Here is an 18,380-nt window from a genome sequence, read left to right as displayed (position 1 = left end):
TAGGCTGAGGAAGCAACCTGTTCAAAAAATGCCTCGAGCAAGAGATGTGATCTGAAGCTAAAATAGACGGATACAGGTGGGTAAAAGGAAAGGTGTGTGTGTGTGTGTGTGTGTGTGTGTGTGCGCGCGCGCGTGCGCGCATGTGTGTGTGTGTGGGTAAGGAAGTGAGACTTTAATTGTGTGTGTTGTGTACTGTATCATCAGACTTGTTCACAGACATTTCTGAGAACATGCATATGTATATTCTGTTGTCTGTTTTTGATCTTGTGAATAGAATAATTTCATATATAATGAATTGACATCAGATTGATTGTCACATGATACTGTGTTGCATCAGGTCTATAGTGATGGCAGATGTCAGCTGGGTTGCTGTGTGGTGGGGCAGAAGAGGTGCTCTGCTGCTTCTTGGGATTTTCACATTGGGTGAGTCTTACTGTGGTAACTGGATTTCTTGTTTGTCTTTGATCATTTAGAGAGTCACAGTACGGTGGACTTTGTCAGAGGTCAGCTTCTCACATCTATTTATGGAAATATTTCTTGTTCATTCCAGTTTTAGCGCTATGCACCATGTGTTGTTTTTGTTCTGCTCTTTTCAGCCATTAATTCTGTCACATAATCCTTCAGCCAGCAGTAATGACTTGCCCACACCCGCTCATTTCCAGCAAGCAAAGCACATTTCTGAGTAGAGGACTTCAATGTGAAGAAATATTTTTCAGATACCTCACTGTCGGCCAACATTCATTTTTCTTCACTTTCTAAAATGGCTCAACACTTTGATTCTCTCTACCTCTCTATCCTTTTTCCCTCCCTTAGTCTCTCCATCCCTCCTGCAGCCTCCTCTCCCTCTCTCTCTGCCGGTCCACATGTCAGTTGTCTCTGCACCCTGGCAGTTTCTCCCACTGTCTGTTTCTCAGGCGGAGCTGGGCCCTCTTTTCTCCAACTCCAGCCCCTTTTCCTTCTCCAAGAGCCTTTTCATGGTGCCCCCACCAGGCCAGGCCCCCAGACCAGGCCTTCAGGCTTCATTTGGCCCTTACTCAGTAACACAGGTAAGAGGAAAAAGAAGACAGATGTGTGTGTGTGTGTGTGTGTGTGTGTGTGTGTGTGTGTGTGTGCGCGTGTGTGTTCTTGTACTTCCTACATAGTGAGGACCAGACACGTTTTTAACCAACAGAGTGAGGACATTTTTGCAAAGTGAGGACATTTCGGCCCGTCCTCACTTCTTTAAAGGCTTTTTTGAGATTTTAGACTTTGTTTTAAGGGTTAAAGGTTACATGCTAATGATAATTAACTGAAACTGCATTGTGTGGTTAAAAAACTAACTAAAATTATAGTGAAAATGTCCTTCATTTTCGTCTTTGTCAACTTTTTTCATACTTAATGAAGATGGACAAGGCAAAGGAAATAAAGGCAAAATTTACTGTGACCTCTTTAAATCTCCCACTCAACAAATACCCCATTACAAAAAACTAAAAATAACACTAAAACTAATAAATACTAAACTAAAACTAGCAAACTCACTCTAAGAAGCCATTAAAACTAACTGAATTTGAAAACAAAAATTCACAACAAAATTAAAAATAAAACTAATGAAAAATCCAAAACTATTATAGCCTTGGCAGGGAATTCACTGTTCCAATAAGGCAAGGCAAGGCAAGGCAAGTTTATTTGTATAGCACAATTCAACACAAGGTAATTCAAAGTGCTTTGCATAAGCATTAAAAACAGCAAGACACAATTGAAAACAGTCAATTAAAACAGGGAAATAGAAATGAAAAATACAAATAAGATAAAATAAGATACAGCAGGATAAGAAAAGAGATAAAATAATAAAAAGCACAAATCAAACATTGCGCAGTTAAAAAGTAAGGGCAGTAGAGTACAGCAGATAAGTTGATGTTAAAGGGCCCTCACAAAGATAGAAGTACAAGAATGTGTGTGTGTGTGTGTGTGTGTGTGTGTGTGTGTGTGTGATGCCAGTGTTGGCTAATTCTACATAAACTACTAAAGCTACTAAATTTTCTACAGCTCATATCAGAGCCTGCCCTCCCTCTCTCTGGTCTTTTGTCTGCCACCCTCCTCTCAAAGCATGTGGAGAGAGAGAGGGATAAGGGCAGGAAGAGGAGGTTCCAGGTGAGGACTCTGTTCCACAAGCATGGCGACACCAGCACCCGAGGGACCTGCATCACCCTGCATGCATTCAAGGAGACAGAGGAGCACAAGGCCTCTTGTATCACACAGGTGAGGACCAGGTTCTATAAAGTCAAGCAAGTCTTTCCATTATGTCCTTTTCATACATTACAACATTTCCCTTTCTATTCCTTTTATCTGTCCATCCCATCCTGTTTCCCAGCCTCCTCTGGGACTATGCGTGGTAACTCTTACGCTGCCAAGTGACTGGTTTGAGGGTCACACCAACCAATCACATCTGGATTTGGAAAAGTGGCACAGTAACATCCACCTTCATCACATGCAGAGGCAGGAACGCCGGCGGAGGGGACATCATCACAGCAACTTAGTCAACCGCAAGCGTACAACTTCTCCGTCACTGAGGTGATGTTTTACAGGACACACAGTATGCACATTTTGATGACATTATTATTCAGGCTGGGACTTTAACGCTTTAATTAAGATTAATTAATGACACAGAAATTAAGGTATTAAAAAAAATTTTAATCATCAGCATTTTAATCACACTTATTTTTGCAACGTTTCTCACTGGATGAGTTTCAGGCGGACCCATTATACTGGAGCACCAATTAGCGTTCATGAGTTCAGACAACAACAAACCACAGTGAACATGAAGGAAGAAGCTGATGAGAGCACTTTGGTTGGCCACGTGGATGATGGGACATTTTGTTACGAAAAACCAACGGATGGAATCGTCGATAAGAGCATGGTTGTGTTGCTATGCAACAAGGAATTCACATATCACCACAGCACATCAATCCTCAAGTGTCACCTCAATGCAAAACATATAGTAGCTCGCGGCTAGTGTGGTAGCTAGCGTGGATTGTGTTTTACTTAAAAAAACCAAAGTATTATAGTTTACAGAAATATGCAATATGCTATTGCTACACTTAATAGCAAAAATTGCACTGGTCTGTTGGGCTTGAACAAAAATAAACAATATTTTTGTTGCATAAGCTTATGTATTCAGTCATTATTCAATGGTATACTAAAAATCCATGTGAAAAAAATTACTTCTCACTGTTCTCAGGTCAAATATTTATATGCGATTAATTTCAATTAATTAATTACAAAGCCTCTAATTAATTAGATTAATTTTTTTAATCAAGTCCCGGCCCTAATTTTTATATTACATATGTTGACATGCTATATTCTGTCTGCCCGAAAAACCTGTGTTGAGCCTATGTATGAAACTTTCTTTTTTTCATAAATCTGTCTGTTCTGACTGGTCAGCGGCTTCTGCATCTCGTCTGTTGGCATTATTTCAGTGTCACTGAAGCCGAGGAATCACTCTAACTGAGTTTATCTCCATTTCTTTAGTGCATGTCAATACAATAACTGTTTCTAGGGCTGCCGACTTTTCAATTCAGTTGGAATGAGATTCAGTATCGGTGACGTTGGTGCATTTTATGAATAGGCCTGACATTGCTCACCCCAGAGACTTCGCTCAAACCCTCTCAATTATTAGTGATTTATAGTATCCTTGTTTCCTTGCCAACCTGAAGACATCATAGTCTAAATTGAGAGACCCAACATAACAGGGGTATCTCTGGATCTTGTGAGGACATGGGGGATAAGGGGATGAAAATGTCACTCTAGGAAAAATGTCACTGGAAGCGTGGCACGAGACAAGCTAAACTCATCAGGGCTGAGTATTGCCTACAATCTCACAATACAATATGTTTCAAGCTAATGAGGCCACAAGAGGATCCATATCTCAATATATACTTTTTCGATGCCTCACTTGAGCAGGTGGAAGTTCAGGGGTTCAAATAGGCTACTGTCATATCTCATATTTGTAGTGTTTTATGACTTTTGGTTAGATTTGCAGAGAACTTTTTGCTGCCATATGCTAGCGTGTGAAGGTATTGCTTGGCTTATGAAAACTCATGAAGTATGGATACACTATTTATTCAGTAGGCTACTATTACACTGCAAAAAGGTGTGTCTAAAAACAAGATAAAAACAGTAAATCTGAGGGAAATGATCTTGCTGCATGGACAGATAATTTACCTTGACAAGATTTCTTAAATTAAGATTGTTAAATCTAGAAATAAGCATGTTGAACGCTTGAAATAAGAAATTAACTCTAACATGATAAATTAAAGCTGCAAGCAGTGATGAACTGGCCCGATCAGAGTGACCTGCAAATTATTTGTTTCTTACCAAGATATCATGTAAGAGTTATTTATTATATTAAACGTTCAACATGCTTATTTCTAGATTTAATAATCTTAATTTAAGAAATCCTGTCAAGTGAAATTATCTGTCCATGTAGCAAGATCATTTCCCTCAGATTTACTGTTTTTATCTTGTTTTTAGACACACCTTTTTTGCAGTGTAGGCTTCAGAGGACATTTTTAACTGGGGTGGCCAAAGTGTGGCACTAACCTATTCAGGGGTGTAAAGGGGTGTAGTACTTGTACGCACACACAAGAGAATAACATGCATCTACAATTTCTGTCCTCATTACATTCCTGTGTTTAAAATTGGAATTTAAGATGAATGGACATAAGAGCACAAGGACTTATTCTTTCCTTAATTACAAATTTAAATCAAATTAGCCTCTGCCCACCTGTAATTGGGAAAATAGCCAAACATAGCCTGGGATAATAGGTGGTACCTGGGGTCGTCAATCAACACCCCAGGCCACTCCCTGGACACGCCCCTGCTGCCTGTTCCCTGTTTATGTCCCTCACTGTGCTGAGCCAAATTACTATAAACTGTATTGACATGGCAAAAAAATATTGAATAATTTGAACTGTATGGAGCTATAGCAGACTACTGACATTGTTTAAATTGTTATGTTTTCATCTGCTGAATTTAAGCTGTTTAAGTTCTTAGGTAACATTTTGTAATTAATCTTTTCCGCAAACGGAGTGGAACAAGCAGACTGCTACAAAAATGCAGGGATATCAATCACGCTACCGATTAGATCTGATATATAAAGCCTAATAGCCTATATGATATCCAAATATTGTTATTATTATGATGGAGAGATATTATTCACTTCTTTACATATAGTAAGAATTGTGTGATTAATGATGTATCCTAAACATTCTTTGGTTTGACACCATTAAAAAACAAAACACTACAGAGTTTTATCAGCTCCAGGCATCGATACAATAGTCTAAGATCAATTCTCAGACGTGTGGACTTCACACAAATTTGCGTACACGAGCTGAGAGCAGACGTGAGATCTGATCATACCCTCCGCTCACGTCCAAATTGATAAATTTGATAACGTCCACTTTATGCTCACTTTCTGTCGTACACTCATTTGATAAATGTGGGCCATTATGTTTAAGCAGCAGGAAGAGGTAATTTAGGTTATAAACAGGAAAACTGTGCATGACAAATGTGTTTATGGCAGTTTCCATGGATCCTTGCTTTTGAGGTGTAAAAAATGATAACCAGTTTGCCAGTTACCTGTGTGACAGATTATTTCTTGCCTTCATTTAGATCTCATCTACGTGTTGAGGGGGACACCCAAGGGGATGTTCCATGGGCCCTAAAATACCAGCGGGCTCCCATGAGAAACCAAATCCAGCTTTATTATTCCGTCTCCGACACTGTGGCTGACCTAAGGTTGACACCACCACGGTATATGTATGTGGATGAAAGTGGGAATATGTAGAAAGAGTTCAGATTTTTTTCATTGCTGCACAAGAATTAACTTCTGTCCTTGTACTATCTGGCAATCCACCCAGATGTGTGGAAGACAGAGAGGCTCAGTCCCAGTCCCAGCTCTTCCATATTCAAGCAGTGACACTGAAGGAGGAGGTCGAAGAAAGAGTGCAGAGCAAGACCAAAGAAGAAACCTGCTTGAAGGAGGAGGAGCAAGAAGAGGAGGAGCTTAGCTTGGACCCTCATGTCATGATTCGCTACCACAGGGGTCCAGTCCTGATAGGACAGCCAATCAGTGTGTCTGTCAATCTGAGAGCCAACGTCAGTGCTGAGTTTGTTGTCATAAGGTAAAGACAAAATGATGTCAATTCAACCGGACATTTTTAAAATGCAGTTTAATGTTACAGTCTGTATCACCATCTGCCAATAAGTTTTAAAACACGTATGTGAGAAAATGTTGACAGTTTCAGATTTAAACACATTGTTAAAGTTGTGAGACAGGATTTAGATTTAGATGCCAAAACTACTTGTTAGATTTAAAATAACTACTTCTGTATGCAATTACTGGACACTCTTATGTCAGTGTCACAGACCATGACAGTTTGGTTACATATCTACCAGGGGCAGCTGTGCTTCGGTTGGTAGAGCAGTCGCCCATTGATCGGAAGGTTGGTGTTTCGATCTCTGACCATGGCAGCCTACATGTTGAAGTATCCTTGAGCAAGATACTGAACCCCAGATTGCTCCTGATGCTGCAGTCATCAGTGTGTGAATGAATTCCCAATGGTGGCAGGCGGCACCAGTGTGCCCTGGTAGCCCCTAACACCAGTATGAATGTGTGTGTGTGAACGGGTGAATGGGCGCAGTCTGTAGTGTTAAGTTTTTCTGGATAAAAGTGCTATATAAGTAGCCTGGCTAACGCCAGACTATATCACAAATCAGATCGAGTCTGGATACCTGCAATTAATTTTTCCATAGAGGAGGAGTGGTTTGCTATCCTCCAGAGCCGTTTATTGGGCGCTACGAATGTCTATCAAAATCTTCTGTACGTAGCTCTTAGCCAATTGTATCAGTTATACCAGATGACGTATGTAGAGCGACAGAAATTGATGTTTACATAGCCAGACTAGCCCATCTCTACTTTAAGACTAAAATGCTCAATTCTGCTTCTGTAACATTTTTCTGCAACATTTTCTGACTCTGGCTGCTCTGTAGTTTCAGCTCACAGTCTACCGGCAGTATTGGTGTGTGTGTGTGTGTGTGTGTGTGTGTGTGAGAGAGAGAGAGTGTTGCTTGCTGCTTTGCTTCTCCTGTTCTCGCTTTCTGCAAGATTATTTATTATTCCCCCCTCATGTCATTTAGCCACACACATCCACTGATTTTATGGTCAATAGACGAGCTGCTGCGGGTCTCTCGGTGGCTCCGCTGTCCCCCGGCTCGTAGCAAGATCACCAGCGTTACAGCAGTGAGCGGTAGCGGGGCAATATGGTAGATTAGGCTTTTACCAAATCCTGTCAGAAGCAAGGCTAAAACATCCTTTTTTTATGGTGAAACAGGAATGTAAAGTCAAACGCTGTTCTTCTTTTAAAATCAACTTTCGCTCTAAACTATTTAAAACGCCCTCTACAGCTACATCGAAAGAGACTTTTGCATCTGCTGCAGCCATGTTGGATCCGTAAGAAAACTACAAAACTACAAGCTTCCATCTGTTGAGTAGTACGCGTCATCGTCTTGCCGTCCCTCCCTGTTCTGTGATTGGATCCCTAAAACACGGCTAAGAAACGGCCATAGATTCCAGACTGACTGCAGGTTCGAAATGAAATCGACCATGCAAGACAGTATGGGTATACCCAGGCTACTATATAAGTGCAGTGTAGTCCATCTAGGCCTCTTTGGTCAAACTCCTGTTCCATGTTTGTTTGTGTCATCCATCTTCACCTACAGAGACACATATGTTCATTATAGTACGTCACTGGACAAAATATATAGCCACCAATGTCATTATTTTCAAAACTACTAACCCTTCGTGAGAAGAGCTTTCTGATGACACGCTCTTGTTTTACAAATCTGTGTGTCTTCAGGTTGAAGGTGAAAAAGGGCTTGGTGTCGATGTTCGTCCAGAGGACGCTGACCTCCGACCTATGGACCGTGACCCTGGAGAAAAGCCAAGCCTCCAAGCAAGATGTGTTGTCCATCATCTGCCACAAAAACAGCACACCCAAGCACACATACAAGTAGGTTAAAACTAATAAACAAAACAGATTAGGTAAATGATATGCTACCAGGAATAGCCTGACAAAACACTAAGCTCATACCCACTCCATTTATTTGGCCCTTATTTAACGTACAGTGGTTTCACTTTCTTACAAGGTCATTTGTTTCTCACAAGAAAAAAATACCATAAACTAAAGTGAAACTGGATTAGGACCTGAGAGTATATTTCTTGCCATGTTGAATCTCATAGAGTGTGTTGACAATTCTTTTCCAATGACAGCCACTAGCATTAGCTGCAAAAGTCGCTAAAAATGTTTAATTGACATTATATACTCGCACTTCACTTTCTGTGGTTGTGAAGCCTGATATTTGCATCTGTTACATGGCTACCTGCTTGAAGGTGAGTCTTCCACCTAGTGTCAAAGAAGCGGCTATATGTGTTGGCTTTTTCTTACCAATACTATTTTTTCTTTTTTAGCAAGAACAGTCTTTATTTAGGAATTATAGAAATCACATTATGACATATTAAGGTCAGGTTCCAGAATACACATATTGACCTATAGACACATTGTCTGATCTTTGTCGCCCTGCAGTCCCACTTTACTCCAGCAGGTGTTGTGTCTGTCAGTCTATGGCCTAAGGCAGAGCTTCGGTGTTGCCATGACAGTGCCTGCTAACTGGGGGGTGGAGTATTCTGGCCAGATTAAACCCCTATCGCTACATGAGACTGTAGTGAGCATCTTCTCATTTGCTGATCGACTCATCCTAAGCATAGCTCCTATCACAGAGGTACTTCATCCATGCATCCATCCAGTTCATCCAGATCTAGAGATCATATTTTTTTATAATCTTTCATAGCATTAATGATCCATTCATCTGAACTGTTTAAACATATACATTGTCTTTCTGATCCTCTATCCTCAGAGTAACACGATCATCAACACAGCGATCCTGACCAACCAGCCGGTGTCACTTCCAGTCATTGTGCTAGCCGTAAACCATGATGGGACTGTGTCAGATGTCACATCTGCAGTCATGTGCTACTCTACTAATGAGAACACTGTCAAGGTGGAGCACAGACAAACACAAAAACAAATCTGTTAAAAGATCAGTCTGACAAGCATACCTGCTTTTTTGTGAAATATCAGTTTTAATCCAAAAACATTTGGACTCCTACTTTTGCTATTGTCAACCATGCGTTGGCGTGTTTGGGGGTGTTGCTACCAAATAAGTAGCTATGTATACATAGTAAATGATAACATTTAGACTTAGACAGGTTTTCTAAGGGTATATTTCAGCATTACTTTTAGTTGAATCTGCAGTTGTTGATTTTTGGGGGGGGGCAAGCTGTAAACAGAAAATCTGAAGAGTTTATAAAGTTGTAATGGCTACGGCAGGGATGGGCAACTGGCAGCTATTTATACTGTTAAACATGCATTTGAGCATGAAATGGCCCTGTGGTAGTGTCCATGAAAAATTATGGCCCCCTCCAGCATTTAAGTTGCCCATCCCTGGGCTACGGTGTTAGCAAACAGTTGCTTATTTACAAATCCAGCTGTCAAAGAGCAATATTATCATTCATTTGAAGTCATGTTTGTGTCCTTCAATCAATGTATCAATGTAAGCCGACTCATTGTCTTTTAGCTTTTTGTTATCTTTCAACTCCTAAGAGAAATATCTAGCTCTTTGGTTGCTAAATGAACACTGAAAAAACATGTGCAGCTGCTGGTTGAAACAAGGCTGGCAGCCATGAACCAAAAAAGTTTTTAAAAAGTTGTTTTCTGTGAAAGCAAAACAATAGCTGAGGTTTTTAAAAACTGAGTTAGTCTTAATTTGCTGTGGGTGGAGCACTACAAGTTACATTACCATGACACATAATCATATAACCATTTGATGATATAAACATATTGATTACTGCAGCTTTAAGTAAGTGATATTGATATATTTTAACATTTAATTAGAACACATCTTCATCAAAACATTAGAGAATATGGATTAGATTAACTCAGTATACAGTACATACTGTATAAATTGCCTTTTATTGCCAGTGTAATTGGAGTCTTCTGCACTTCTCCATCATACCTGCAGGTGTCCAGCAATTGCTCAGCCCTCTTTGTGGATGGCAGTGAATCAGGGTTGGGTAACACCTGTGTCGTGGTGGAATTTTTACTGGGTGCGCTGAGGGGCTCTGTGTGTGTGGCGGTGTGGGCTCCTTCAGTGCCGCTGCATGTGTCCTTGGCAGACCCCGTTCTCAATGCCATCGACGGCTGGAACTACTTCACAAATAAAGGGTAAGGGACAGAGCCAGTGTGTCTCTACTGTGGTTTATTTAACCGTTTCACATTAAGAGATCCATTGGGAACTTAAAAATTACAAAAAAGTTGTCTCGGCCCCAGTGCTTCCTCTGATAAGTAGGCTATGTAATTACATGGATAGTCTGTCTACCAGTCAACGTGAAGCACTTTTTCATTTCTTATTCATTTCTTTGGGACCAAAGACTATAGTTTATCTGATGGATATGTAACTACACTGCAAAAAAAGGGGTGTCTAAAAACAAGATTTCTTAAATTAAGATTATTAAATCTAGAAATAAGCATGTTGAATGCTTAAAATAAGAAATTGACTCTTAAAACAAGATAAATTAAAGCTGCAAGCAGCGATGAACTGGAGAGCAGAGTGACCTGACAATTATTTGTTTCTTAGCAAGATAAAAAAAAACGTTAGATTTAGAAGTGTTAGATCATTTATCTTGTTTTAAGAGTTAATTTCTTATTTTAAGCGTTCAACATGCTTATTTCTAGATTTAACGATCATAATTAAAGAAATCTTGTCAAGTGAAATTATCTGTCCATGCAGCAAGATAATTTCCCTCAGATTTAGTGTTTTTATCTTGTTTTTAGACACACCTTTTTTGCAGTATATGTAGACTAGATAATCCACAAGCGATCTACATGCAGCAATTTACAGACATGGTTATATTTGACCAAGATTAAGATTTGTTAGTGCCATTATCAGGTTAATGAGCTATTAAAGATGCCCTGTGGAGTTTTCATATAAACTTACAAATTATGCTTACATTTAGCATAATTTACTACTTTTACTGCTCTTTGTCTCAATGTGTGCATTTCTGCATATCTTGGTGCATTACTGTCACCTGTAGATCAGTGGCAGTAATGTCACAGTAGTGTGAAGTCATTGGCATGAGAGATATGTTTATGTCTTTAATTCATCATCACCTGTCTTTTCAGGTGTGAGCCAGTATATCAACGCTCCTCAGTCCAGGTTCTGACTCAGTTCACTGCTCAGGATTCTCATAGCAGAACCACACACCTCCTGGGCTCATCTGATTGGTTCGTGGATGTTACAGAGCTGGTCCGTAACTGGCTTAGAGTAGAGGACCCTGGAGTGGCTTCCCTTGGCACCCAGAACAATGTGATTGGTTTACGGCCTGGAAAGACATCACTCCATGTAAGTGATAGTGGTATATCAATTCAGTTGAAAATCAGAATGAGAATCAGAAAGCCTTTATTGTCATTGCGTAGGGTAGTACAACGAAATTTGCCATCAACCCGTCCAAAACGTATAAAAAACATGCGTATCTGTATATGTGGAAGTTTGAGTGTGTAAGCCTGAGACCTGCCTTTGTCCAGCGCCTATCAGTCCCGTCTCAGCGCGCTGGTATGACAAAAGTGAAAACATAGCAGTTGCTATGTAGACAACCTTCCAAGGCCTCCACACAGCAGCAGTAGGTCAACAGGCGTTTGTGGGAGGCTGAGACAGGACAGGGGAGGGAGAGTCTCGCTGCAGCACTCAAGGGAGGTATTTTCCAAAAGACCTTGAGTCAGGGCTGTTTGGGGGAAGGCCAGATAAGATTGGAATTTGGTCTGTCACTTGCTGGGAATCATCATTATCACTATCATCTGTCTCTTTCTTCCAGGTCATCTCTGAGCAGTGGGATGGCTTGCTGGGCAGATGTGACATTACTGTGACTTCCGACCCGGTTACCCCCAGGGACCTGTCTGTGCAGGTGGTCAGCGGCCTTGGCATGTCGGTCATGGCTAGTCCCACCCACCCTTCCATTGTTACAATAACAGTAACAGCCTACAACATCCTATACAATCATCACCAGGTAAGACAAAGGCAGCTTATGTGTGAACACAAATTCTTCATTGTAAAGGCATTGAAGTTATATTTTCAAATAAAGCAGGTATTAAAATAATGGCACAGTGGTGTGCATAACTCTGATTGCAACAAAGATGGAAGGCTGTCTAAAACATGCATGATCATCATCCATGGTGCCAAGGGGATGTTGTGGTGCTGAGGAAGTGACCAAAGAAAGACAATAACAAACAATATGGACATTAATTACAGTTTTGGACATAATTATTAATCTCAGAAAGTTCTGCAGTACAATGAGCAGTTATAAAGGGTGTTTACTGTTAACTTACCAGGTAGATCAGCTGTGGTTGCAGACACAGAGGGGACAGTGGGCACAGAGGATGGGGGACAGACTGAGCTCTGTAGATGATGGAGATGGACCTAAGATGAAATACATACTTACATATACACACATATTAATGAGATATTTGACAAGATTAATTTCCCTCTAGGTGCAATTCTGATACATATAAATAAATGTATAGTGTATGGTGACAGTCTTTCCCTCACCTGATGCTTTCCCACAGTGGAGCCTGGAAGATTCTCCAACGTTTAACAACTCCTGGGGAAGTTTCACATATCTTATGAGTTGATGTGATAAAGAATATGTTTATTTTTCTCACAAAAATAACCATGCTCTGCAGCAAACAATTTGTGCAAACAAATCTCAAACTATAACTAGTAGCCCGATGCAAAAACATATTTCTAGCACCGCACTTGCTAGCAAACGAGGTGACGTTTTAATTAATGATTGCTATCAAACATTAGCAAAAACTTTATTTTCAAGCAGAAATATATAGGACCAACCCTGAGAATCAACGCAAAGTTAAGCTCAGTAGTACTCAAATACAAACATGTTAGCATGACTAGTATGTATTTAACCGGCCAGTTAAAAGACACATTTCTCTCGTTTTTAACAAGCTAATTTGCTATTAACGGCTACACAAATCTCTTTGATAGACAATCCATTACCAAGCCATGAAAACATACCTTTATCTTGGCGTCTTTTCTCCTCTTCCTTTTTCTTCCTCTTTCTTTTCTCTGCCACTGAAGGATATGTCCTTTTTGCGACAATATTTTGCCTCCAACTACCTGCGCTTTGGATGAGCAGTGCGCACTGCACGGCAGGAGGCCCACGTTACCGGAGCAGCGGAGCTTTGACATTATAAAGAGAGGCAGGAAGAATCACTAAGCCTACAGCAGCAGCACTCTGTTGACATAAAATTGTGTTTTTGTACAATAATATATATTTGATCAAATATAAATCATCACTCATACATGCAAAAAAATAAAATAAAAAATATATTTTTTAATTCCTCTTGGGGGCCCCGTAGCGGCCACGGGGCCCTAAGCAGTCGCTTAGTTCGCTTAAATGCCTTGGGCTGGCTCTGACCCTACCTTTCAACCATTTGGGGTTATTATTTTTAGATCTGAATTGTCTTCTTGGAATAAAATCGTTTTGAATAATCTTATATATAGTGAATTCGGGTAATGTGAGACACTTTTTGCAATTTTGACTTTGTTATATTTTTCAAAATTTAAAAATATTTTATGTAATTTCAGTCACATGACACCCATGGTAGACCAATAATAAAGGTTTTGATGACTATATTTACTTAAAGGAGGAAATAAACCAGCCAAACCTTAAGTCCCACATTACCAAGTGTCCCACATTACCCGAATCCACACTAAGGGTATAATAAGGGTTTCTGCAAAGCCCCGAGCACTACTGTTATACTGTGGATTTTTTCTTCTTCCTCTTCCGGACGCAATTTCGTCCCGCTACTAGTCCTACAACTTAAAGAGTTGCAGGACAAATTATATATCAAAACGTGCAGTTTTATCGGGATCGGTGTGCTATTACTTTTCTCTACAGAATCCGAATTTTTTGCGACGTAAGTCGCGAAAAACTGCCCAAAATTTTGCATTGAAATGAATGGGACGGCCGACAAAAAAAGAAAAAGAACAATAATTGGAGATTTTTAAACGTCTACTTCTCCGGCATAATTTCACCTAGAGACTCCATTTAAACTTTAAACAGTAGACACAAGTCTTGTGTATCGGTGTATTAATCCACGTTTCGATAGGTCATATAGTTTTTTATCAATCCCTGTTCAATGACCATGATCATTTTTGGAGAAATTCTGTGATTATAATGGGTGTGTATTGCACAGAATGTTCGTGTCACAGTGTGTGATGTCATCGCTCAGAGTGTAGAGGGAGAGAAAACATTGTAAAAAAATAAATTTGAAAACTGCGCTCCAGGCTGCAAATTCCACTCTACAGAAATAATTTATACATAGAAACGTAGGAAAATTAGTCTTCTCACTCACAATCCTCTGGTAAAGCTGTCAGAGTTATAGTTTGGGCGTAAGACGCATAGATGCTCCACCAACACGCACCAACTGCCTCATTGGCTCCCATATAAAAAACGCAGGGAGATTTCTAAAAGAAGGGAGATGTTACAGTTTTTTTAGATCGCTCTAACAAAGCTATTTTTTCATTTTTCTTAAAAAAAAAACATATGTAGACGTTCAGGAAGAACTTGGGACGTTCAAAGTGAAGTCGGATCAATGATAGGTATTATGGTTTTGCCAAAAATGCTTTCTGTTCAAGGCCAGAAATTCCAGTCCACCTCTGGCTGCTGTCACTCTTTCATTAACAGGTGATGGCCGTTAATTCTGTTGATTGCTTTGATCTGATTGCCTTTGATCTTTGATGTGATTACAGTTACAGATACAGATTTTCATTACACACACACACACACACACACACACACACACACACACACACACATTTTGAGGTTAAAGGGCATAGTTTGAAATCTCTGAAAGTCTCATCATAGTGTACACACACCGGCAGTAGCCCCCGTGGTCCTTACTGGGGATTTCCACCGGACGCGTTACAGCAGCAGCACGTCTCCACAGCGTTTTTGCCGCGTCTGTCAATTCACACTGGGCGCGTTACAGCAGCAGCACGTCATCTTAGCGAGCCGGCCGTATACACGCGAGATCACGAGATCACGCGTTAATCCTGACCATACGGGAGACCGCAAGATCCCGTGATAAACTTTAAACTCTATTTATACAGTCTATGGATAAACTGTGTGTATAAAGTAAACAACAACAACAAAAACCAACTTACTTTGCTTCTCTGAGGTGAAAGATATGTTGATCTGACCATCTATCCTTATAAAAACAATATGTTATGTCATAAATGATTGTATGATGTTCCATTTCAACAATCAGTCTCTTGTCTTCCGTGTCGCCGATCCTCTGAGACCCTTTGATTGATTGATTGCCGATCTGGTGCCCCGGTCATAACATAATGTTGATGTGAAGTAGTTTTAGGCTGCATGAACTGCGTATTGTGTTTTATTTTGAAAGGGGCGGAAGTGTTTTACGCTGATTCTGAGTCGGACTTTCTGTCTGGTGCGATCTGCTCTGTTGAGATTCATGCGATTTGGCAGCGTCTCGCGGAGAAATAGAAGTCCTACCTAATGCTCGCGTAGAGACGCTGACGCGGCGCTGCAGTAACGTTACGCTACGCGCCCGGCGGAAATGCTCTCATTGATTAGAGTGTTATCTATTTGCAACGTCATACGCGACGCTGACGTTACGCTGCAGTAACGCGCCCGGTGGAAATCAGGCTTTACTTCCACCAAAAAATAACCACTGATTTATGACAATGCCTTATAAATGGAACGTTAATTTAATGTTGCCTCATAGCATGGAAGAAGTTTATTTTTGTTCATTATAAAGTCAGAGGGTGTGTGTCCATATATTTTTTTATGGTTAATCTCTGAGTCTGACAGAAAAACAATGACAGGGGGCTGGGGCAGCGCTTCATCTGCCGGGTTTTGATTCTATGGCAATAACTTGACAACACATCTACCACGGGGCCACATACAGGACAGTGAACTTAACCAGATATGATGAAACTGCAATTTTAAATATGTTTACAGCGCAGTAAATTAATATATTTCATGCTCAAATGCATGGATTAGAGTATAAATAGGAATACAAAAGGTTTGAAGCAAATTTAAAAAAAAACACTTACTGTAAAAAAAAAATTCAGTGCAAGAACAACAGACCAGCATTAATTGCAAGAAGTAATTTTGTGCATTTTTACACAGCACTCTTAAGATTTCATGTTCAAATGCATGTAGTTGTGCTGAGGGCCACTTCAAGTGAGGGTGCGGGCCGTACGCGTCCCTCGGGCCTCCAGTTGCCCATCCCTGACTTCGGGCATCTGTCTATGAAGATCAGCGGGTCATGTACTGAAATAAACATGGGTGTTTTTGTTTCTTTTTGCTGTATTTTAGGGAAACGGGTTCTGACGTGGGTCACAGCTGCATGTTTTACCAATAATCTTGTTGTCTTCTCAGCTGAAAACAACTGTTATTTATTTAAAGGGACAATATGAAAGAGTTGAGAAGAAAATGACATGTCATAATGTTTCCCTGTGTCCCTCCAGGAGGCTACCATTAGTGTCTGGCTCCAGTTCAGTGACGACACCGCATCCCTGCTCTCCTTCTTCAGCGACCTTCCCTTTTTCCTGCGTCTGTCCTCATTGGCTGAGTCTGTGGTTGTGGTGACGCCTGGCCCCAACCATCGCATCTTTGCCCAGGGCGATGGAGGGGGGCCTTTACTGCGTGCAGAACTTCTGGTTTCAACTTGCCCTGACCAGCCAATCACCCCCAACTCTAGCAATGAAAATGAAAGGGATTGGACAGACGCTGGAGAAGAACATGAAGGAGGGACCAGGAGATTGGCGAAAGGATCTGGCTGGATAAGAGTTAACCTTGACATAGACTTCCTGCAGCCAGTCGGGGATAAGGAGGGAGAGAAGTTTGAGCTTGACATTTCAGACACTCTGGTTGAATCAGACATTGACATCTATTCATCCAACTTTGATGAGGACCAAAGTAAGAATGTAATCAGTGATTACTATGACAAAATCATTGGGAAGAGAACTGATAGAAACTGGAATGAAATGGGGAACAGAGGGATGGTCAGTCGGAACAATCTGGAAAGAGCTGTGCTAATGCCAAGCCAAGAGGAGGGTGCTGTGTACTTCTCCCCCAGCCAGGAGAAAGAAGAAGAAAGAAAGGAGGAGGGAAATAAAGGGCAGGATGCTCAAGAGCTGGAGATAGGTGTGGGTGCTCTCCTCTCTCTGCTCTGTCTGTCTGCTGTTCTCTTCCTTGCAAACTGTCTGCCCTGTGCCCTGCGAGACAGAGGGCGGACAAAGATGGAGGACAAAAGGGAAGGAGAACTAGAGGGAGGTACAAAGGAAGAAGAGGATGAAAAGAGAAAGAAGAAACAGGTAGAGGACAGCGAGGCAGATCAGAGGAAGATAGAAGTTGAAGACAAGACAAAGCTGCAGCATGAGGTTAACATTAAAGATCATGTTAAAGAAGTAGAGATCATTTGCTGATATGTGCACAGGCTGAGCTGACATTATGCTCAAAGAACATGAACCAAAGTCATGACATTAACACCCAGTTCAATATCACACTACCAGAAAAGTCACAGCATGGCTTTCATAGGCAATTACTGTTTCACCTGAGATAAGATGTGTGCTGATAATAGAGAATTGTACTGGCCATCTGAAGAGCACATTGCTGGTAAACAGCGACCCATGAACACATTGACAACATACTGTAAACTAATTTACAGTATTCTGGATACTTAATGATTGGTACAAACATATCATCACACTATAATTATATATTATACTTACTTTCTATGAAGCAGTGGTAGAATGTTGGGTCCCACCCATAATAGGTTAACCTGACACTGCTGCTACTTAGTGACTATTTCATCTGTGTTATTGCATAACAAGGTATAACAAGGTACTTTTACTTTTCCACCACATTTAATGGCTGCCCATGGATTACTGTAGTCCCTGCTATGTACTGTTCCCTAGAGCAAATGAATAATAAATGTATCTTCTTACTCCTATTCCCATTCAGCTGCAGACTGCTCCTGCCACCGTGGTTTACAAGGAAACACCTTGTTTCCCCAAAAAACAAGCATTTAAGTATTTTACTAATATCAGTAACATATTTTTGTCTTTCTTCAAAACTGATACAAATATTTTTTGGGAAAATACCTCTGTTTTACGACGTGACACGACGTGTCCTTAACACTATGGTTAAGGACAGAAAAATACTTTAAAGTTAGGGAAACATC

General features: G+C 40.6%; 1 protein-coding gene across 1 annotated transcript; it reads left to right on the top strand.

Moving 5' to 3' along the window:
* On the top strand, positions 1-18,015 carry tmem132a (transmembrane protein 132A). Its single transcript, XM_059331063.1, has 14 exons — positions 1-76; positions 338-423; positions 814-1,046; positions 2,026-2,238; positions 2,351-2,515; positions 5,711-5,790; positions 5,898-6,161; positions 7,896-8,048; positions 8,622-8,817; positions 8,953-9,096; positions 10,117-10,319; positions 11,277-11,496; positions 11,966-12,157; positions 16,663-18,015. The coding sequence occupies exons 2-14, from the start codon at positions 348-350 to the stop codon at positions 17,620-17,622; spliced, it is 3,099 nt and encodes a 1,032-aa protein (XP_059187046.1). The 5' UTR covers positions 1-76; positions 338-347; the 3' UTR covers positions 17,623-18,015.
* Positions 18,016-18,380: the final 365 nt, after the last annotated feature.

This window comes from Centropristis striata, chromosome 1 (genome assembly GCF_030273125.1).
Source record: "Centropristis striata isolate RG_2023a ecotype Rhode Island chromosome 1, C.striata_1.0, whole genome shotgun sequence".
Lineage (NCBI taxonomy): Eukaryota > Metazoa > Chordata > Actinopteri > Perciformes > Serranidae > Centropristis > Centropristis striata.
This window is presented reverse-complemented; position numbering and strand designations above follow the sequence as displayed.

Bases quoted from the DNA above. Each gene is read 5' to 3' on its own strand.
- tmem132a (XM_059331063.1), top strand. From the start codon at position 348: ATGGCAGATGTCAGCTGGGTTGCTGTGTGGTGGGGCAGAAGAGGTGCT. The intron at 5,791-5,897 runs GTATATGTATGT...CAATCCACCCAG, and splicing joins CTAAGGTTGACACCACCACG to ATGTGTGGAAGACAGAGAGG. The intron at 8,818-8,952 runs GTACTTCATCCA...CTCTATCCTCAG, and splicing joins GCATAGCTCCTATCACAGAG to AGTAACACGATCATCAACAC.